This window comes from Anthonomus grandis, chromosome 10 (genome assembly GCF_022605725.1).
Source record: "Anthonomus grandis grandis chromosome 10, icAntGran1.3, whole genome shotgun sequence".
Classification (NCBI taxonomy): domain Eukaryota; kingdom Metazoa; phylum Arthropoda; class Insecta; order Coleoptera; family Curculionidae; genus Anthonomus; species Anthonomus grandis.
In genome coordinates, this window is record NC_065555.1 from 3,265,701 (window position 1) to 3,280,226 (window position 14,526).

General features: G+C 34.9%; 2 protein-coding genes across 2 annotated transcripts; one reads left to right on the top strand and one right to left on the bottom strand.

Moving 5' to 3' along the window:
- Positions 1–7,248: 7,248 nt before the first annotated feature.
- On the bottom strand, positions 7,249–8,027 carry LOC126741022 (mitochondrial inner membrane protease subunit 1). The gene is made up of 3 exons (XM_050447279.1): positions 7,814–8,027; positions 7,596–7,757; positions 7,249–7,540 (listed from the first exon to the last, which is right to left on the bottom strand). The coding sequence occupies exons 1-3, from the start codon at positions 7,913–7,915 to the stop codon at positions 7,349–7,351; spliced, it is 456 nt and encodes a 151-aa protein (XP_050303236.1). The 5' UTR covers positions 7,916–8,027; the 3' UTR covers positions 7,249–7,348.
- A 209-nt stretch (positions 8,028–8,236) lies between these two features.
- LOC126741020 (ufm1-specific protease 2) lies at positions 8,237–11,147 on the top strand. The gene is made up of 9 exons (XM_050447276.1): positions 8,237–8,404; positions 8,459–8,903; positions 8,957–9,217; positions 9,278–9,541; positions 9,967–10,116; positions 10,168–10,301; positions 10,355–10,496; positions 10,546–10,650; positions 10,709–11,147. The coding sequence occupies exons 1-9, from the start codon at positions 8,366–8,368 to the stop codon at positions 10,918–10,920; spliced, it is 1,752 nt and encodes a 583-aa protein (XP_050303233.1). The 5' UTR covers positions 8,237–8,365; the 3' UTR covers positions 10,921–11,147.
- The last annotated feature ends 3,379 nt before the right edge of the window (positions 11,148–14,526 follow it).

Genomic DNA, 14,526 nt, shown 5'->3' on the forward strand with positions numbered 1-14,526 from the left:
TCCAGATGAATGAGTCCCGGTACAGCGACGTCCTTGGGGTAGGCAGGTGGACTCGATGTTGATGAGCCGCAACTGCTAGACGCGTCCTTCTTCCCGGAACAGCCCTGGGTGGAATCAGGCCTGCCAGCTCAGAGGAGCACTTACCGTGATAATAACGGTAGAATAAACAGAGATCAGCCACCTTTCTCCTGTGCTCCAGACTATCCAGAGTCTTTGTCAGTTCTGGTTTGTCGATAAGACGAATAGCTCTCTTCTGTATAGAATTCAGCAGCTTTAAACTATGCTTGGGTGCAGAGCTCCAGACATGCGAGCAATACTCGAGGGAAGGGCGTATTTGGGCTTTATAAAGAGTCAGCAGCTGTTCTGGTGTATACAGTTTTTTCGTTTTGAAAAGCACTCCGAATTTTTTGGAAGCCGCCTAGAAGATGTAAAGATAATTTCATTGGCAATGTTTTCCCCGCCATAACCAGCTCCGGGCCACCAAGGTTAGTCTTCATCGTAAATACTGCAGCCTGCGTTTTTTTAGCGTTTAAATTGACCAGATTGTTACCGCCCCACTCCAAGATTGCTCTAATATCGTTGTTGATTGAAGCTACTTGTTGCTGCCTAAGATTCTGAGAACTTGCGGCTGTCGTTGGTTTGGGGGACTTAAATGTGGAAATAAGTGTGCTATCGTCCGCAAAGCTGTAGATTAGATGTGTATGTATTTCGTTTGGTCGTTTTAATAAAATTATTAATTATCAATACACAATCAATAATAACGAACTCAAGTCAGTTGATACAGTTAAAGATTTAGGTGTTCTTTTTGATACCAAGATAACTTTTTTGCCGCACATTTTGGATATTATTAACAGGAGTATGCGTAGTCTTGGTTTTATCACTAGAAATAGTGTACATCTTTCACCTTATTGTTTCAAATTACTTTATTACTCTTTGGTACGTTCCTTGCTTGAGTATGCGTCTGTAATTTGGTCCCCTTATTATGATTCTCATATTGAACACCTTGAGCCTGTACAAAGAAGATTCTTAAGATCCCTTGCTTATAGAGCTGAAGTTAATATTTTTCGTAATTATTACATCGACTATAATGCTATCAGTGTCCGATTTAATATCCATAATCTTGAAGTCAGACGGCATTATTCTGATGCTTTAACGTTTTATAAGATCTTAAATGGTTTATATCATTGTCCTACCATCTTGGAAGCAATTCCTTTTAACACCTGTCAAAGAAGGATCAACTCTTCTATGTTTCGTTTACCCTTTCATTCGGCCAACTATGGGTTTTTTTCTCCACTGACTAGGACTTTGCGTTTCTTTAATGAAAATAGTTTGGATCCATTTTCCGGCGGCTTACGGTCATTCAAATCAAAAATAAATAATCTTACACTTTAACCTACGTTCCTTGAATAGTGCTAAATTTTTAGCCCTGTTGATGACTGTTTTTTCAGAGGTTTTATCTTGGTATATATATATTTTTTTTTTGTAATTCTAGTATTGTATTTATATTGCTATATTGTCTAGTATTTTGTATTATCTATTTTGTTTTTGTAAACTGGCTCTGCCGTATATTGAAATAAATGAAATGAATAGATTGGATTGACAGTGGTTCCTAGCAAATCGTTGATATATATCAAGAAAAGGGTGGGGGATAGAATGCATCCTTGAGGGACTCCAGCGTTAATGTTAAATTTGTCGGAAAGGTATCCATCGACGGCTACTTGGATTGTTCATTGTTCAAGAAAACTTTTGGTCCAATTCAATAATGAGTTTTGTATGCCGATTGAGGAGAGCTTGGTAAGTAGTCCATCATGCCACACTCTGTCAAATGCCTTGGAAATGTCAAGAGCGACTGAGCGGGACTCGCCGTGCTTCTCCATGGCCTCCGTCCACAAGTGTGTGACGTAAGTCAGAAGATCGCCGGTGGATCTAAGCTTTCGGAAGCCGTATTGATGATCGCTGATAACAGTTGTTGGTTGACTGCTTTCTCCATAATCTTCGATATTACTGGAACTAGTGCAATCGGGCGGTAATTGGAGGGCATCGTCTTCTTACCCTTTTTGGGTACAGCTTGCACTCGAGCAGTTTTCCAGCTTGTTGGAAATTGGCCCTGTTTATACGATGCCGTGAAGAGTCTACATAAGGGAGGAGTCAATTCGTCTGCACAACGTTTTAGTATTAGGGCTGGAATTCCATCGGGTCCATAAGCTTTGTTGGTGTCTACGCTTTTAAGAATTTTTTTTATAATTCGTTGGGGAAACGAAATTTCTCCCATCGATGAATTCACCCTTGGCAAATATGGCGGTGTTTTGCCTTGCGAGTGCAGAGTAGAATTGGACGCGAAGAGTTTACCCAGTAGCCTTTTGTAAATGTATTATCATAATTAATGTTCAAAATGTCTTCCTCCAACCTAAACACATCGATTTAAATGTCGCACATGATTTCGGCGGACTTCGGATATTTGTTTTGAATGATTTCAAATGCTGCTATAATTCGTCCAATTAAATCTTGGTCTGTTTCTACTGGAGTTTCGTAGACCAAAAACTTTACATTTCCCCACAGGAAAAAATCTAGCGACGTTAAGTCGGGTGACCTAGGAGGCCAATAAACTGCTCGTCTGTTATTGTTTTTAAAGATAATAACACACAAGCGCCGATAAATTGTTTAAAATCATCATCTATAAATGTTTAAACATTGACGTTGACATTTTGAACAATTATGACATCATGTACAAAAGGCCGAAATTAAATGGATTAAATCCTATTTAAGCAATTTATCGTTTTTCTAAATTTTAAAGCGTTTTAGGGCCGTAGTGCCGTACTGACACTTTTCCGGATATGGGTCTCTATACTCAAATGCTTTCTACTGTTGCACTGAATAACCCCTTGAAGTTTGATCCCATAGTTCTGAAACACCCTGTATATCGTCTTAATTTAGATAAAAAGCAGACGGTGCCGTTTGCTGTTTTTAATTTAACGTTCGGTTTTTGCGGTTCGGTCTTTTAGCCTTTGTAATAAATTGTTTATTTGTTTTTAGTATAATAAAAGATGTGTTAAATTCATCATCAGAGATGGCTTCTGATTGCTGTAGAAGGTTTTTAGAAATATCTTAAAAATCAAAGAAGCTATACTAAAAAACGGGTAAAATGTAATTTATTCTTAAAAACAGATCAGATCTGAGGACCTTTGCTAACAAAAATTCATATGTCCTATTAAATTCTTTTGAACAATTTATTTACAAACGAACGTTTCGGTACCACTTGCTAACATCTTCAGAGCCAGGAACATTAGGTACCATGGGACCAACAGGAAAGTTCCATGCATGTTGTTGTAGTGCAGCTTACTAAAAAGCTTTAATCTAGTGGAATTCGGACCTTGGCTGACAAAAGTGCCTCTAATTCCGATACTTTTTAATCTATGGGAATCGTTAATATATGAAATTGTTCACCAAAGATGTAATATTTGTAATTTGATCCACAGCTGTAATTTTAATTATATTCTGACTTTTCAACATTGGGTCCCATTACTATAACTTCGTTCTTGCACCTCTTCTTTCTTAAGATGCTACTCCAGATTCTTTTCTATTTTTTTCCACTCTATATTTTAGACTTTTATTTTCCTCTTTTAGTGCCTTATTTTCCGTTGTAATTTGCTCAACTTTCTTTTTTAAATTATTTACTTATTCTTACTAATTTCTCATTATAACCCTTACTAATAACCCTTGAGACATTCACTTCAAATCCATTGGAAAAACCAGGGAATCTTATGTATTCGGTGCTTTTTTTGCCCCTTCACTTAATTTGATCCATAACTCTCATTTTAGTGCCCAGATCAACTCGAATTTTTATTTTAAAAGTTCTGCACCCTTCATTGAAGAAATTATGGAGATCCGTGCATTAGAAGCTATTTTATTCAAGTTTTTGAAAGAATAAATAAACTCCCTTATGGTCCATAGACAATAGACCATTCTTCTTATTATTCATGTGCTTTAGATTGGAAATTGCGACTTTGGACGGTCGAAACCGACGCACCCTACTGGCCAAACCGAAGAAGTTCGCCGATATCGCTCTGGACACGAAAGAATGAGTTGATTTACAAGTTGGCTTTTCCCTTGCTGTTACCGCGATAGAACCATCATCTGCTGTTAGGGGTGGTAAGGCCGACTTAGCAAATCCTTGACTAACGGCTTTCGATACCGACCAGAAAGATCTTGTTCCATTTGGGCAGTTTAGCAATTTGTTTTTGATCCTGTTGTTGTGACTCTCTTTGCATTCATCAATAATTCGCTTGCAGCTATTTCTGGAGGCTAAAAAGTTCCTCCGATTTTCGATGGAAGGATGTTGACGCCATTTGCGATATGCTGCGTTTTTAGTATTTACTGCCTTTTTGCAATTCAAGTTGAACCATTGCTTGTACTTTTTTACATTTGCATTCGTTATACCCTCTCTCAAGTTTAACTTTATATAACTTTTATAGATCTTCATTATCATATCCTTTAAGGGATCTTTACATGCTTGTTTTATGAGGGAAATAAAAGAGTTGCAATTTTTACAATATGATTTTCCCATTTCAATTGTGTTGTAACTAGGTCATTCATTGCTCAGAAAAAGCTGCTACGGTTATACTGTTCATTCTCTAGTCCCTGTTTGGGCCTATTCTAAGCACTGTGCATTTGGACTCGTTTAATTTTATTCCCCATATATCTGAAGATTAATTCTTAGCTGCATATCCAGTAGGTTTCCTCTTACTCCAAAGTGATCGAGTTTTCAAATTGCCTTTTTATCAAATGCCTTCTTACAAGAAGACTACAGTCCAAATAAATAACATCTGCTAACAACTATCATGATTTTTAGTACACTCATTTAGATATTCTATTAAATTTGTTGTAGTGGAACATTTGGGTATAAATCCATGCTCTAGAAAGAAGGTTGTTGATTCTTGGACAACTAACTTTGTCATGTATTTAATAGGATTGCAATATACACCGATTGGACGGTGATTTTCTGGTAATTTGGACGGATCTTTTCTAGCTCTATACACTTTTGCATCACATCAGCTAGCACTGGACTGAGTGTTTCAGTACAGTTTTGTTGTCCGTCTAATCCTTCCTTCTTCATCAATGAAGTTTACGGTAGTAATAGAAGCCTGAACCTTAGTAAGCTGCTGATAATGAAGGTAATGAATGGGTCAATATTTGATACCTGAGGAAAAGATTTGTTCGTTATCCAGGATTGCTTGATAAGTCTCAACTTTTAGTGCTATTTTTGACACTTTGTATAGTGTATTTTATAAGCCTCATAATTTTCTTCAGTTTTATTGTTTTTATGTGTCCCATTTGTTTAAAGTGTCTTATTGTTCCATGGCTTTTGAGAATAAACTCTCTTTTGTATATATTTTATATAAACTCTGTTAAAAGTAGCTATGCCAATATTTGCCGAGTTGAAAAGTAATAAAGTTTTATTTATTGTATTTACTTTTTTCTTCTGGATTATTGGAACCCTTTGATGTCGCTTAATAAATTTATAGTTATTTCTTATGTGGTGCAGAAATATCAAATAATTTTTATAATTATTTATATCTTTCAGGCATTTAGGGTAATTTTAAACACTCTTTCAGCCTTTTGAATCTCCCTCCAAACCATTTTTTATGGATTGTTGATACCCATTATTACCCTCGTGAATTTTTCGTCATTCCCTATATGTTTCAGACATTTGAAGTCGATTTTCCATTTCCGGGTATTTCAAGCTATTGACGATCCTGTTGGATTAATTTTCCACGTTATTCCAGGCATTTGAAGCTCCCTCCAAGGGATTAAAAATCATTTTTCCTAGATTATTGGAACACTTAAGTGTTCTTGTGAAATTACTGCCATTCGTTATGTTGTCCAGGAATTTCAAGTAATCTTTATAAATTTTGAAATTATTTTTATTTTCCAGGCATTGGGGGTAATTTTAAACTTTGTTCCAGGCTTTTGAATCTCCCTCCAAATGATTATTGGATTTATCTGTTGATAATTACCAGTATAAAGGTTTCCTCTTAAAGTAATCAGCAGTAATAAAGTTTCCTCTTCTTTTGAGCTTTTGCAATTAAAATAATATGGTTCCAAAATTATCATAATTACTTTGCTGGTAGCAGTCTGATTTAAACACTGGCCAGTGCCCTAATCAATAAAGTAACTTTTATACATCAGTAAACATTTTTGAGAAATCAATAGATATGAAAAATTGAATGGATGAACCCTATGATAATGGACGGATAGGAAACACAAAGATCTGTTGCAACCTTCCCACCTACAAGATACTCGATAAATAGAAAATTTTCACTTTTACTAATTTAGAACTGAACAAGCGAGAATTACACACCGTGCGACAATCAAAGCAGCAACTGTCCTTCATTTAAAAGAGATTCTTACTGTATTATGTTATTTAAAAAAACTGTAGTTATTTAAAAGCCTTTGGCATCTTAAAAGTGTTTTATTTCCCGTGTAAAAGTTTTATTAAGTCATATAGTATTGAACTAGCATGAATCCTAAGCCTTCCAGGGGGCTCTGTAAAAGAAATATTCGATTGATAATGTCCTTTCTGTGAAATTAATTTATACTCTATTATTAGAAAATGTCTAGTCAGTTTTATTAGTTTTTGGTTACTTATTAAACTCTCTTGTAAATGTGCTTCGTTTTAGGTTAGATCAGATAAAGGTCAAGTAAGACAATATCATTGACCTACAAGAGGTTCTTTTTCTTGTCTTCTTCCTTATCATTATTTATTAATTATGATGCCTCGAAAAGGTAATATAAGAATCAAATGAAACCATAGATTCTTATGCACTCAACAATTAAAGCTTAGTTTTGTGATAAAATTGATCCTTAAGAGCAGATATTATTAGTTATAAATGTATTCTCAATCAAGTATTTCTTAACCTAACCTGGTTGCTTATATAGTACTTCTTAGGTAAAATGCTGTAAATGTCATGAGTCCTAAGTACATATATGTATTGTATATATATCTTATTGATGGTACATATATAAAGTAATTCAGAAGGACCATAAAAACTGGAATATTTTATATTTAGCTTTGTAATAATCAATAATTGAATTTTTCACAACAAGTGCACACAACTATTATGTGAAAACTGTTCGTTTAAATGCCAATACCTTTGTCAAAACAATTGAAATAAATAAATCATGAATTACAATAATTTTTTTGTTTGTCTGAGGATTTGCCTGTACCCACCTGATAAACACAACATATAGTAACTTTTATTATAATTTAATAATCTTACCCCCTTATATATAACATCTTTTAGCCTCTTAAGTAATAAATAAAAACATCTAAATTCCATTTCACAAAGGGTTAACCGTTGGTTAACATAGCCATTCGGTTGGGCGGCCAAATTTTGCACACCGCTTTACTTCTGATCAGCCCAAGGGGCACTGCCCCGTAGTTTCTACTGTCGGTGGAATTTGACTTGTTGTCCCCCTGAAGCCACACATGCCCTATAGGGACAATTTCGTAGCTAGCAAAACCAGTTTTCACTTTTTCACCCTAAAAAGTGCAATAATATCTAATCGCAAACCTATTAGGAGACAGGTAAGGTTACCTGTAAGGCTATCACTCGTTTGCAAATCTGCTGTTTCGGATTGGTCGGGCATTTGGCGATAATAATATCGCCTTTTTTCACTGAATAAGTCAAAGAGGATACGTGTTCGGTGAATAAAATGTCATCCGAGTATATGGTCGGTTCCATAGAAGGTCCCGAACACTGAAAACTAGGAGTAGTAAATAAAAATTTGTTAATATGGCTTTGGTAACTGATACCAGAACGAAGTCTCCTAAATATTCAAAGGTGCAGTGTACTACGCAACCGTATTGGACGATGTAACCTAGCGAGCTGAAGAATTTAAAAATGTGGTGCTTCATAGGGCTATTTATTTGGAAATTGGGAGCTTTTGGCAATTTTGTAAACAAAACTTTTGCTTGGTTATAAATGAGGTTAGGATTTTTGAGAGAGTTGTCATTTTTGACAGTTCAATGTAGAATGACAACTGCCTCAATATGGTATGAACAATTTAAAACCTAGCAAAAGATGTTTTGCTCTACAGATTATTTGTTAAACATAAATTTATTTATGTTTAAATCGCTGATTACTGTTTAAAAACATCTACTACAGTCAATAAAAACCAAAAAAGAAGAGGCAGAAACGTCAACTTTGACATATGTCACTCGAAGCTGTTGACTTGACGTCTGTATACGTCATCGCTCACCTCAGCTGATGTTTTCTATTTTCAAACATCATAAATAAAAATTAAACTTTTAATTATATTTAATACGCTTTATTAAGGATTAATTTATTTATTTAATGAGAAAACAATGAAACCGCAAATCTATATTTTAGACACTATTTTACAGGTGAGCGTCCCCAATAACCAAACCTTAAAAAATCATTAACAATATGTTTTTCAGAGGTTCAAGAAACTAAATGATCCCTGCAATGGCAAACTGTTTGGAATATTCGTTAAAAATACCCTGCACGTTCTGGGACTTCAAATGGAAAATGGACTTAACTTGATCCATTCTTTTCCAGCAGAAATAGATTTTTGTGGTACTTTTGAAGCATACCCGAACCCCTCCTATGACTCTCAACAAGTATTATCCAGAAGTAGTCAAGTGGAAGTTACAGATAATCCAATTTTCATCTCTATATTACTAACAATTCAGAATGAAATTTCATGTAATATTGTATGTAATAACCAAATTACCAATGTGAGCTATACAATTTTAACATTACCGGAAATTTACTCTTCTTTTATGCATGTGAGACTTCAAGGGGAATTTTTGTTGCATAGCGAGCAAAATGAGCAAAGTATTGCCGATAGTTTTACTGAATTAAGAAAGTCTATTGCATCAGGTAAATAAATTATTTAAATAGTACATTTAAGCATAATTATGATCATACTTCAGGAGTGATGGCTTTTACTATACCAAAACTGAATATTCTCTTGGTAACAAGCGATAGCGAAAGCGGCATTATAGGTTTAACAGGTGATCCAGCTTTTGGTGAAATTTGCCAAGAAGCCAACTGTGAAGGACCAGAAAGAAAAAAGAAAAACGATCAAACTTTAAAGCTGGATGCGGTCGATATTAGTCTAATAAAAAGGGCAACTAGGGACGGTTTTATCATAGAGCCCAAAAGTCATTCTCCAGTGGTTATTTTAGATAAAAGTATGTGTTCTAGTCATGTTCACAATTGGTAAAATTATCATGGTGTTTTTGTTTTTTTAGAAAAGTTAGAACTTATTAACATTCCATTAAAATTAAACTTCTTGGCAATGATAAGTAAACATACAAAACTGTCAAAGTTGTACGATATACTTTTGGAAAGTGCTATTAAGAATCTTAGGCTGTACGAGAGTGTATTGCAGAACTACCTGAAAACGCACAAAATTAGTACAGGCATTGAGTTGCCCGAAACGATGCATTTTTTCCCAAAGGAAGCTGGACATTTTTTAACTCGGATTGTCATTGGCAACTCAGAAAAGGAGGATAGTAAGTAAATAGTGCTGATATAATATAAATATTTAATTAACATTTGATAATATTGAAATCCTTATAACTCGCTTATTATTATTTTTTCAATAAAATTTATAAAGACCAAAATCTCAAAAAACTATAAGAAACATTTCATCTATCTTCGGTAGATTTAAAAAAAAGCCTGTTTTATTAATTGGCGAATGCGCCAGATAAGGACCAGGCCAAACTTAACTGACAATAACTTTTACAACCTATTTTAATAAGCAATCTTTTTCATAAGCAAGCTCATAGTCTTATAGTGATTTTCGTGTATTTTTCTTGCACCTGGAAAATCTAAAAATCGTTTAATTATTGTTTGATATTTTTTAAATCTTTTTAACTCACTTTCCTATGATTAAATGAAAAGAGTTTCCCCTATGAGTACCATAATAAACTTACAGAAGAGGAACGTGAGTTACTCCATGAGGCCCTTTTACTGCCAAAAACCACCCCAGTGTTCAGAAAAGCGAACCAGTTCGAATTTTCCGATTGTAAAAAACCCTCGGGGCCATTAAGGAACGTGCACGAAGGTCTACCACTGCCCCTCAGCGGTAATAATTCACCTTATAAATCAATAATTTATACATATTAAATATGTTTAGGTGAGGCTTGCAAGGTATCTTTAGTAAAGGGAGAATATGAATACTACCATTATGGTCAAAACAAAATGGACGATAAGGGATGGGGGTGTGCTTACAGGTCGTTGCAAACCCTTGCCTCTTGGTTCAAATTGCAAGTAAGAAATAACGTCAATAACATCTACGTTTTCTTCTGATGATACAATTTTAGGGTTACACCAGTAGGCCTGTGCCCACCTTCAAAGAAATCCAAAAATGTTTGGTGGATATCGGGGACAAACCTGCAAACTTTATAGATTCCACTCAGTGGATCGGATCCAGTGAAGTTAATTTCGTTTTAAAATCCTTATTAGGTAAATATTCCTTTTATATTTACACTTGAGACTAACCTAATCCGTCTAGGAGTAACATCGAAAATCCTCTATGTAAATTCGGGCGAGGAGTTGGGAACGAAAGGGCCGGAACTGCTGCAGCACTTTGAAATGCATGGCTCGCCTGTTATGATCGGTGAGTATTTTCAAAGATGTTTTCTCGGTATTTTTTTAATGGAAAAGGGCGTTTTTAGGTGGTGGAGTGTTGGCCCATACAATTTTAGGGGTGGAGTATAATCAGCTTACCGGCAGTTTGAAATTTTTAATCCTGGATCCGCACTATACGGGGGAGGACGATTTAAACGTGATCCTGAACAGAAAGTGGTGCGCCTGGAAGGGGGTGGATTTCTTCAATAAATCCGCCTATTATAATATGTGCCTGCCGCAAGTACCCAGGGAGTTTTAGAAGCCAGGAGTTATTAGACAGTTTAGGAGACAAATTTATATGTTAAATATAATTATGGACATTTTTATTCAGGGAATCCTTAAGTCTTTGGGTTTGAGGGCCAAAAACTTTGTTTAATATATGAAACTTCCTTAGTAATTAAACAAGTTCAGCTTTTAATTATTAAGTAATTTACATTAGTATATATTATTTTGTTAATTGTTGGTAAATAAATTGGTATTTTTATATATTTGTCTTTTTCTTACGCTAGTTTTTTACTAAACTGTTCCTCGTATGCCTGTAAGAACTAGACTTTATTTAATTAAGTTAATACCTCAAGTTGCTGTAATAAAACCGTTGGATCTCGGCTAAAAGTTAACTTGACGAGAACTTTTAAACGAAACAGGCGTTTTTATTTATGTCATCTTCATAAGAAAGTTGGTAGTTTTATGGTCTTTTTCTTGGAAGAAAATTTAATTAACGTTTGATAATTTTAAGATCCTTATAACTTGCTTATTATGATTTTTTCCTATAAGAACCATAGAGACCAAAATGATGAGCATAATATTTCCTACGAGAAACTATAGTGGCCCTCATACGATCAGTATTACTGACAGTATTTCGAAATACTGACAATAGTACTGATCGTGTGAGGGCAAATTCTGATTGACTTTCAGTATACTGATAATACTTTCGGGGTCCTGAAAGTATTTAGGCGGACCCAAAATACTGATGAAAATATTGATCGTCCGAGCGCAGTAAAGTAAAGTAATTCAGTATTTCAAGTGAAGGTATCATGGAATCGATGCAGTCTCCAGTAGGGTCACCTTCATCCAGCATATCTTTTGAAGAAGAAGAAACAAGAAAATCAATATTAAAGAGGTTTATTGCAGCTTATAAGTCGATGCCAGAGTTGTGGAATATCACATTGATCCACAAACCACGTATGTAGATTATACTCGTGGTTACGTGGGGCCTGTATTTTTTAGGAATCGTAAAAACAGCAACCCGAAATTATCCAATACAGGACGTTGCCCAGAAGAAAAAGGCAAGTCTATTGCTGCCACCTGTGTGATCGCAGATCCATACATCAAACTAACATGTGTTGCTCGGCGTGACAAGAAGGTTCACACATTCATAGGTTCTTGCAGTACAAGTCTGCCAGGTGAACCTGCGAGAAAAAAAAGGACAGATGCCAACGGGAAAACCATTATCAAAGAAGTGGAGCGAATCAAGCTAGTGGAGGATTATTTTGATGGATGCAGTCGATATTCATAACCATATTCGTCAAAACGGCTTAGCTCTAGAAAGTACATGGAATACTCATAGAATGTTTGCTAGCATGTTTGGAATTATACAGACAAATGCCTTTCAAGCGTATAAATATTTTAAAAAAGATTTTAATAAAAAGGATTTTGATTTTACTGCAGCTTTGGCATTACAACTTTTATTAATAACCAATGGACAGGTGCTGTAGTAGAAACTCCGCTGCCTCCGCGGCAAGTACATAATGAAGCACGGCTACCCCCGAGACAAGATTGGCTTCCTGGAGAACACACTCTCATTGCCCCGAGTAAGGAAGATGAACGGCAAAGAAAGTGTATTATTTGCAGTAGAATAAGAAATGTGCAGCAGAAGTCTAGTTACAGATGTCGCGCTTGCGGAATCCGAGCAGTAATGTGTTCTCCAACTACTGGAAGAAATTGTTTCACATATCTTTCTATCAACATAAATTTATTTCCTTTTTTTTATAAAATCCTTATATGTTAAGTTGAATAAAATATTACCGTTTCAGTTAATATATATTAAATATAAGTCCTGCCAGCAGGACATGCACTGATTAAGACGATGAGGCTGCATGTTTTATTTTTTTATTTTGCACCTGTACTGCCAGAAGGACGTTTTGTTCTGCTTGCAGGCTAATCTTATGAGCGGAAAGAAGTCCTGCCGGCAGGACATGTGTCTCTGTACACAAGTACTTCCAGAAGCGTTTCTGGCAGGACAAGCCTCTGTACACTCTATCATTAAGGGACAAAAAATATTATTCTTAAAAGGTTTGGTTCAATTCCTAAAACTTCATTAGTAACTAAACGAGTTCAGTTTTTAATTAAGTTATTTACTGCATATTGCCCAATATCTCAAAAATTCTTAGTTTGATTATTCGAAACCTTAAACAATATTTTTCAAGTATATTCTCCAGAATATCATGCTTTTTAAATCATGAGAATATTCCCGTCGGTTTTGAAGATATTGGAGTTTGAAGTCAGGCGTCGCAGGACATCACTGCTTACGAGTTTAAGGGTCGTTATCTCCAAACTTCTGGCCTTAACTAGTTTGAGCTATAAGCATTATTTTTAAAAAATATTCCTGTGAATATCATGCTTTCTGTTTTATGAGGATATGCCCACGATAATACGATGCAGACAAGCCAATAAAAACCACGAATTCTAATATAGAGTCAACCAATTAAAGGCACTTAATTTTTTTCCACTATCCTTGTCCAACTGCCTGGAAACATTGGGAATTTTTTCAAAAATTAAGAATAATTAGACAGAAGTCTCTAATTGATTCCACAAAGTCGAATCCATAAAAATCGTCCCTTTAGGCTCCTTATTTACCCTTTTATTAGCTTTTTACTAAACATTTTTTAGTTTTCTCGATTTTCTTCTTTAATTTTCTTAGTATTTTTTTCTGTATTTCTTAATTTTTTTACAAACGGTGCCAAGATTAACTAAGAAACTGGAAAAAGACAAGGAACACTTAAAGATGGTACGTAGAAAAACCAATATAAAAAGATGATTAAAGGGTTAACATTAATAAAAGGCATTTAATTTTCTTCCAGAGTCCAAATGCTTGGAAGAAATTAGGAAACACTTGTAAGGAATATTCTTTGTGCTATTTATTTCATAAAAATATTCCCAGTAGTTTTTGAGATATTGGGCTTTGAAGTCATTGATCATCCGGAAGAATAAACATCGTCAATGGACAACCTTGCCTAAAAGGTGCTGTATCTCGAAAATTCTTTCTTGAATCATTTTGAACCTTAAATAACTTTTTTACAAAATATTTTCTAAAATAATACGGTTTTTAAATGATGAGAATATTCCTATTAGTTTTTAAGTTATGGGGCTCTGAAGTGAGCGCTCACTTTAAGAAACTGGCGTCGCTTTGAGACTCTACTACCTAAAATGCTCAATATCTCAAAAATTCTTAGTTTGATTATTTTAAACCTTAAACAATATTTTTTACGTATATTCTCCAGAATATCATGCTTAATCTTTCATTAGTTTTAAAGATATTGGAGTTTGAGTAAGGCGTCGCAGAACGTCACTGCTTACTAGTTGAAGTGTCGATATCTCCAAACTCCAAATTCTTACCTTAACTAGTTTGAGCTTTAAGCAATATTTTTAAAGAATATTCCTGTGAGTATCATGCTTTCTATTTCATGAGGATAACGATGAACGTAGACTCTATTCTAATCCAACTGCCTGGAAAAATTAGGAAGTTTTTCAAAAGTAAGAGGCAGAAGTCTCTGCTAGGAATCGTCGCTTTACGCTCCTTATTTACCCTTTTATTAGATTTTTACTAAACATTTTTCAGTTTTCTCGATTTTCTTGTTTAATTTTC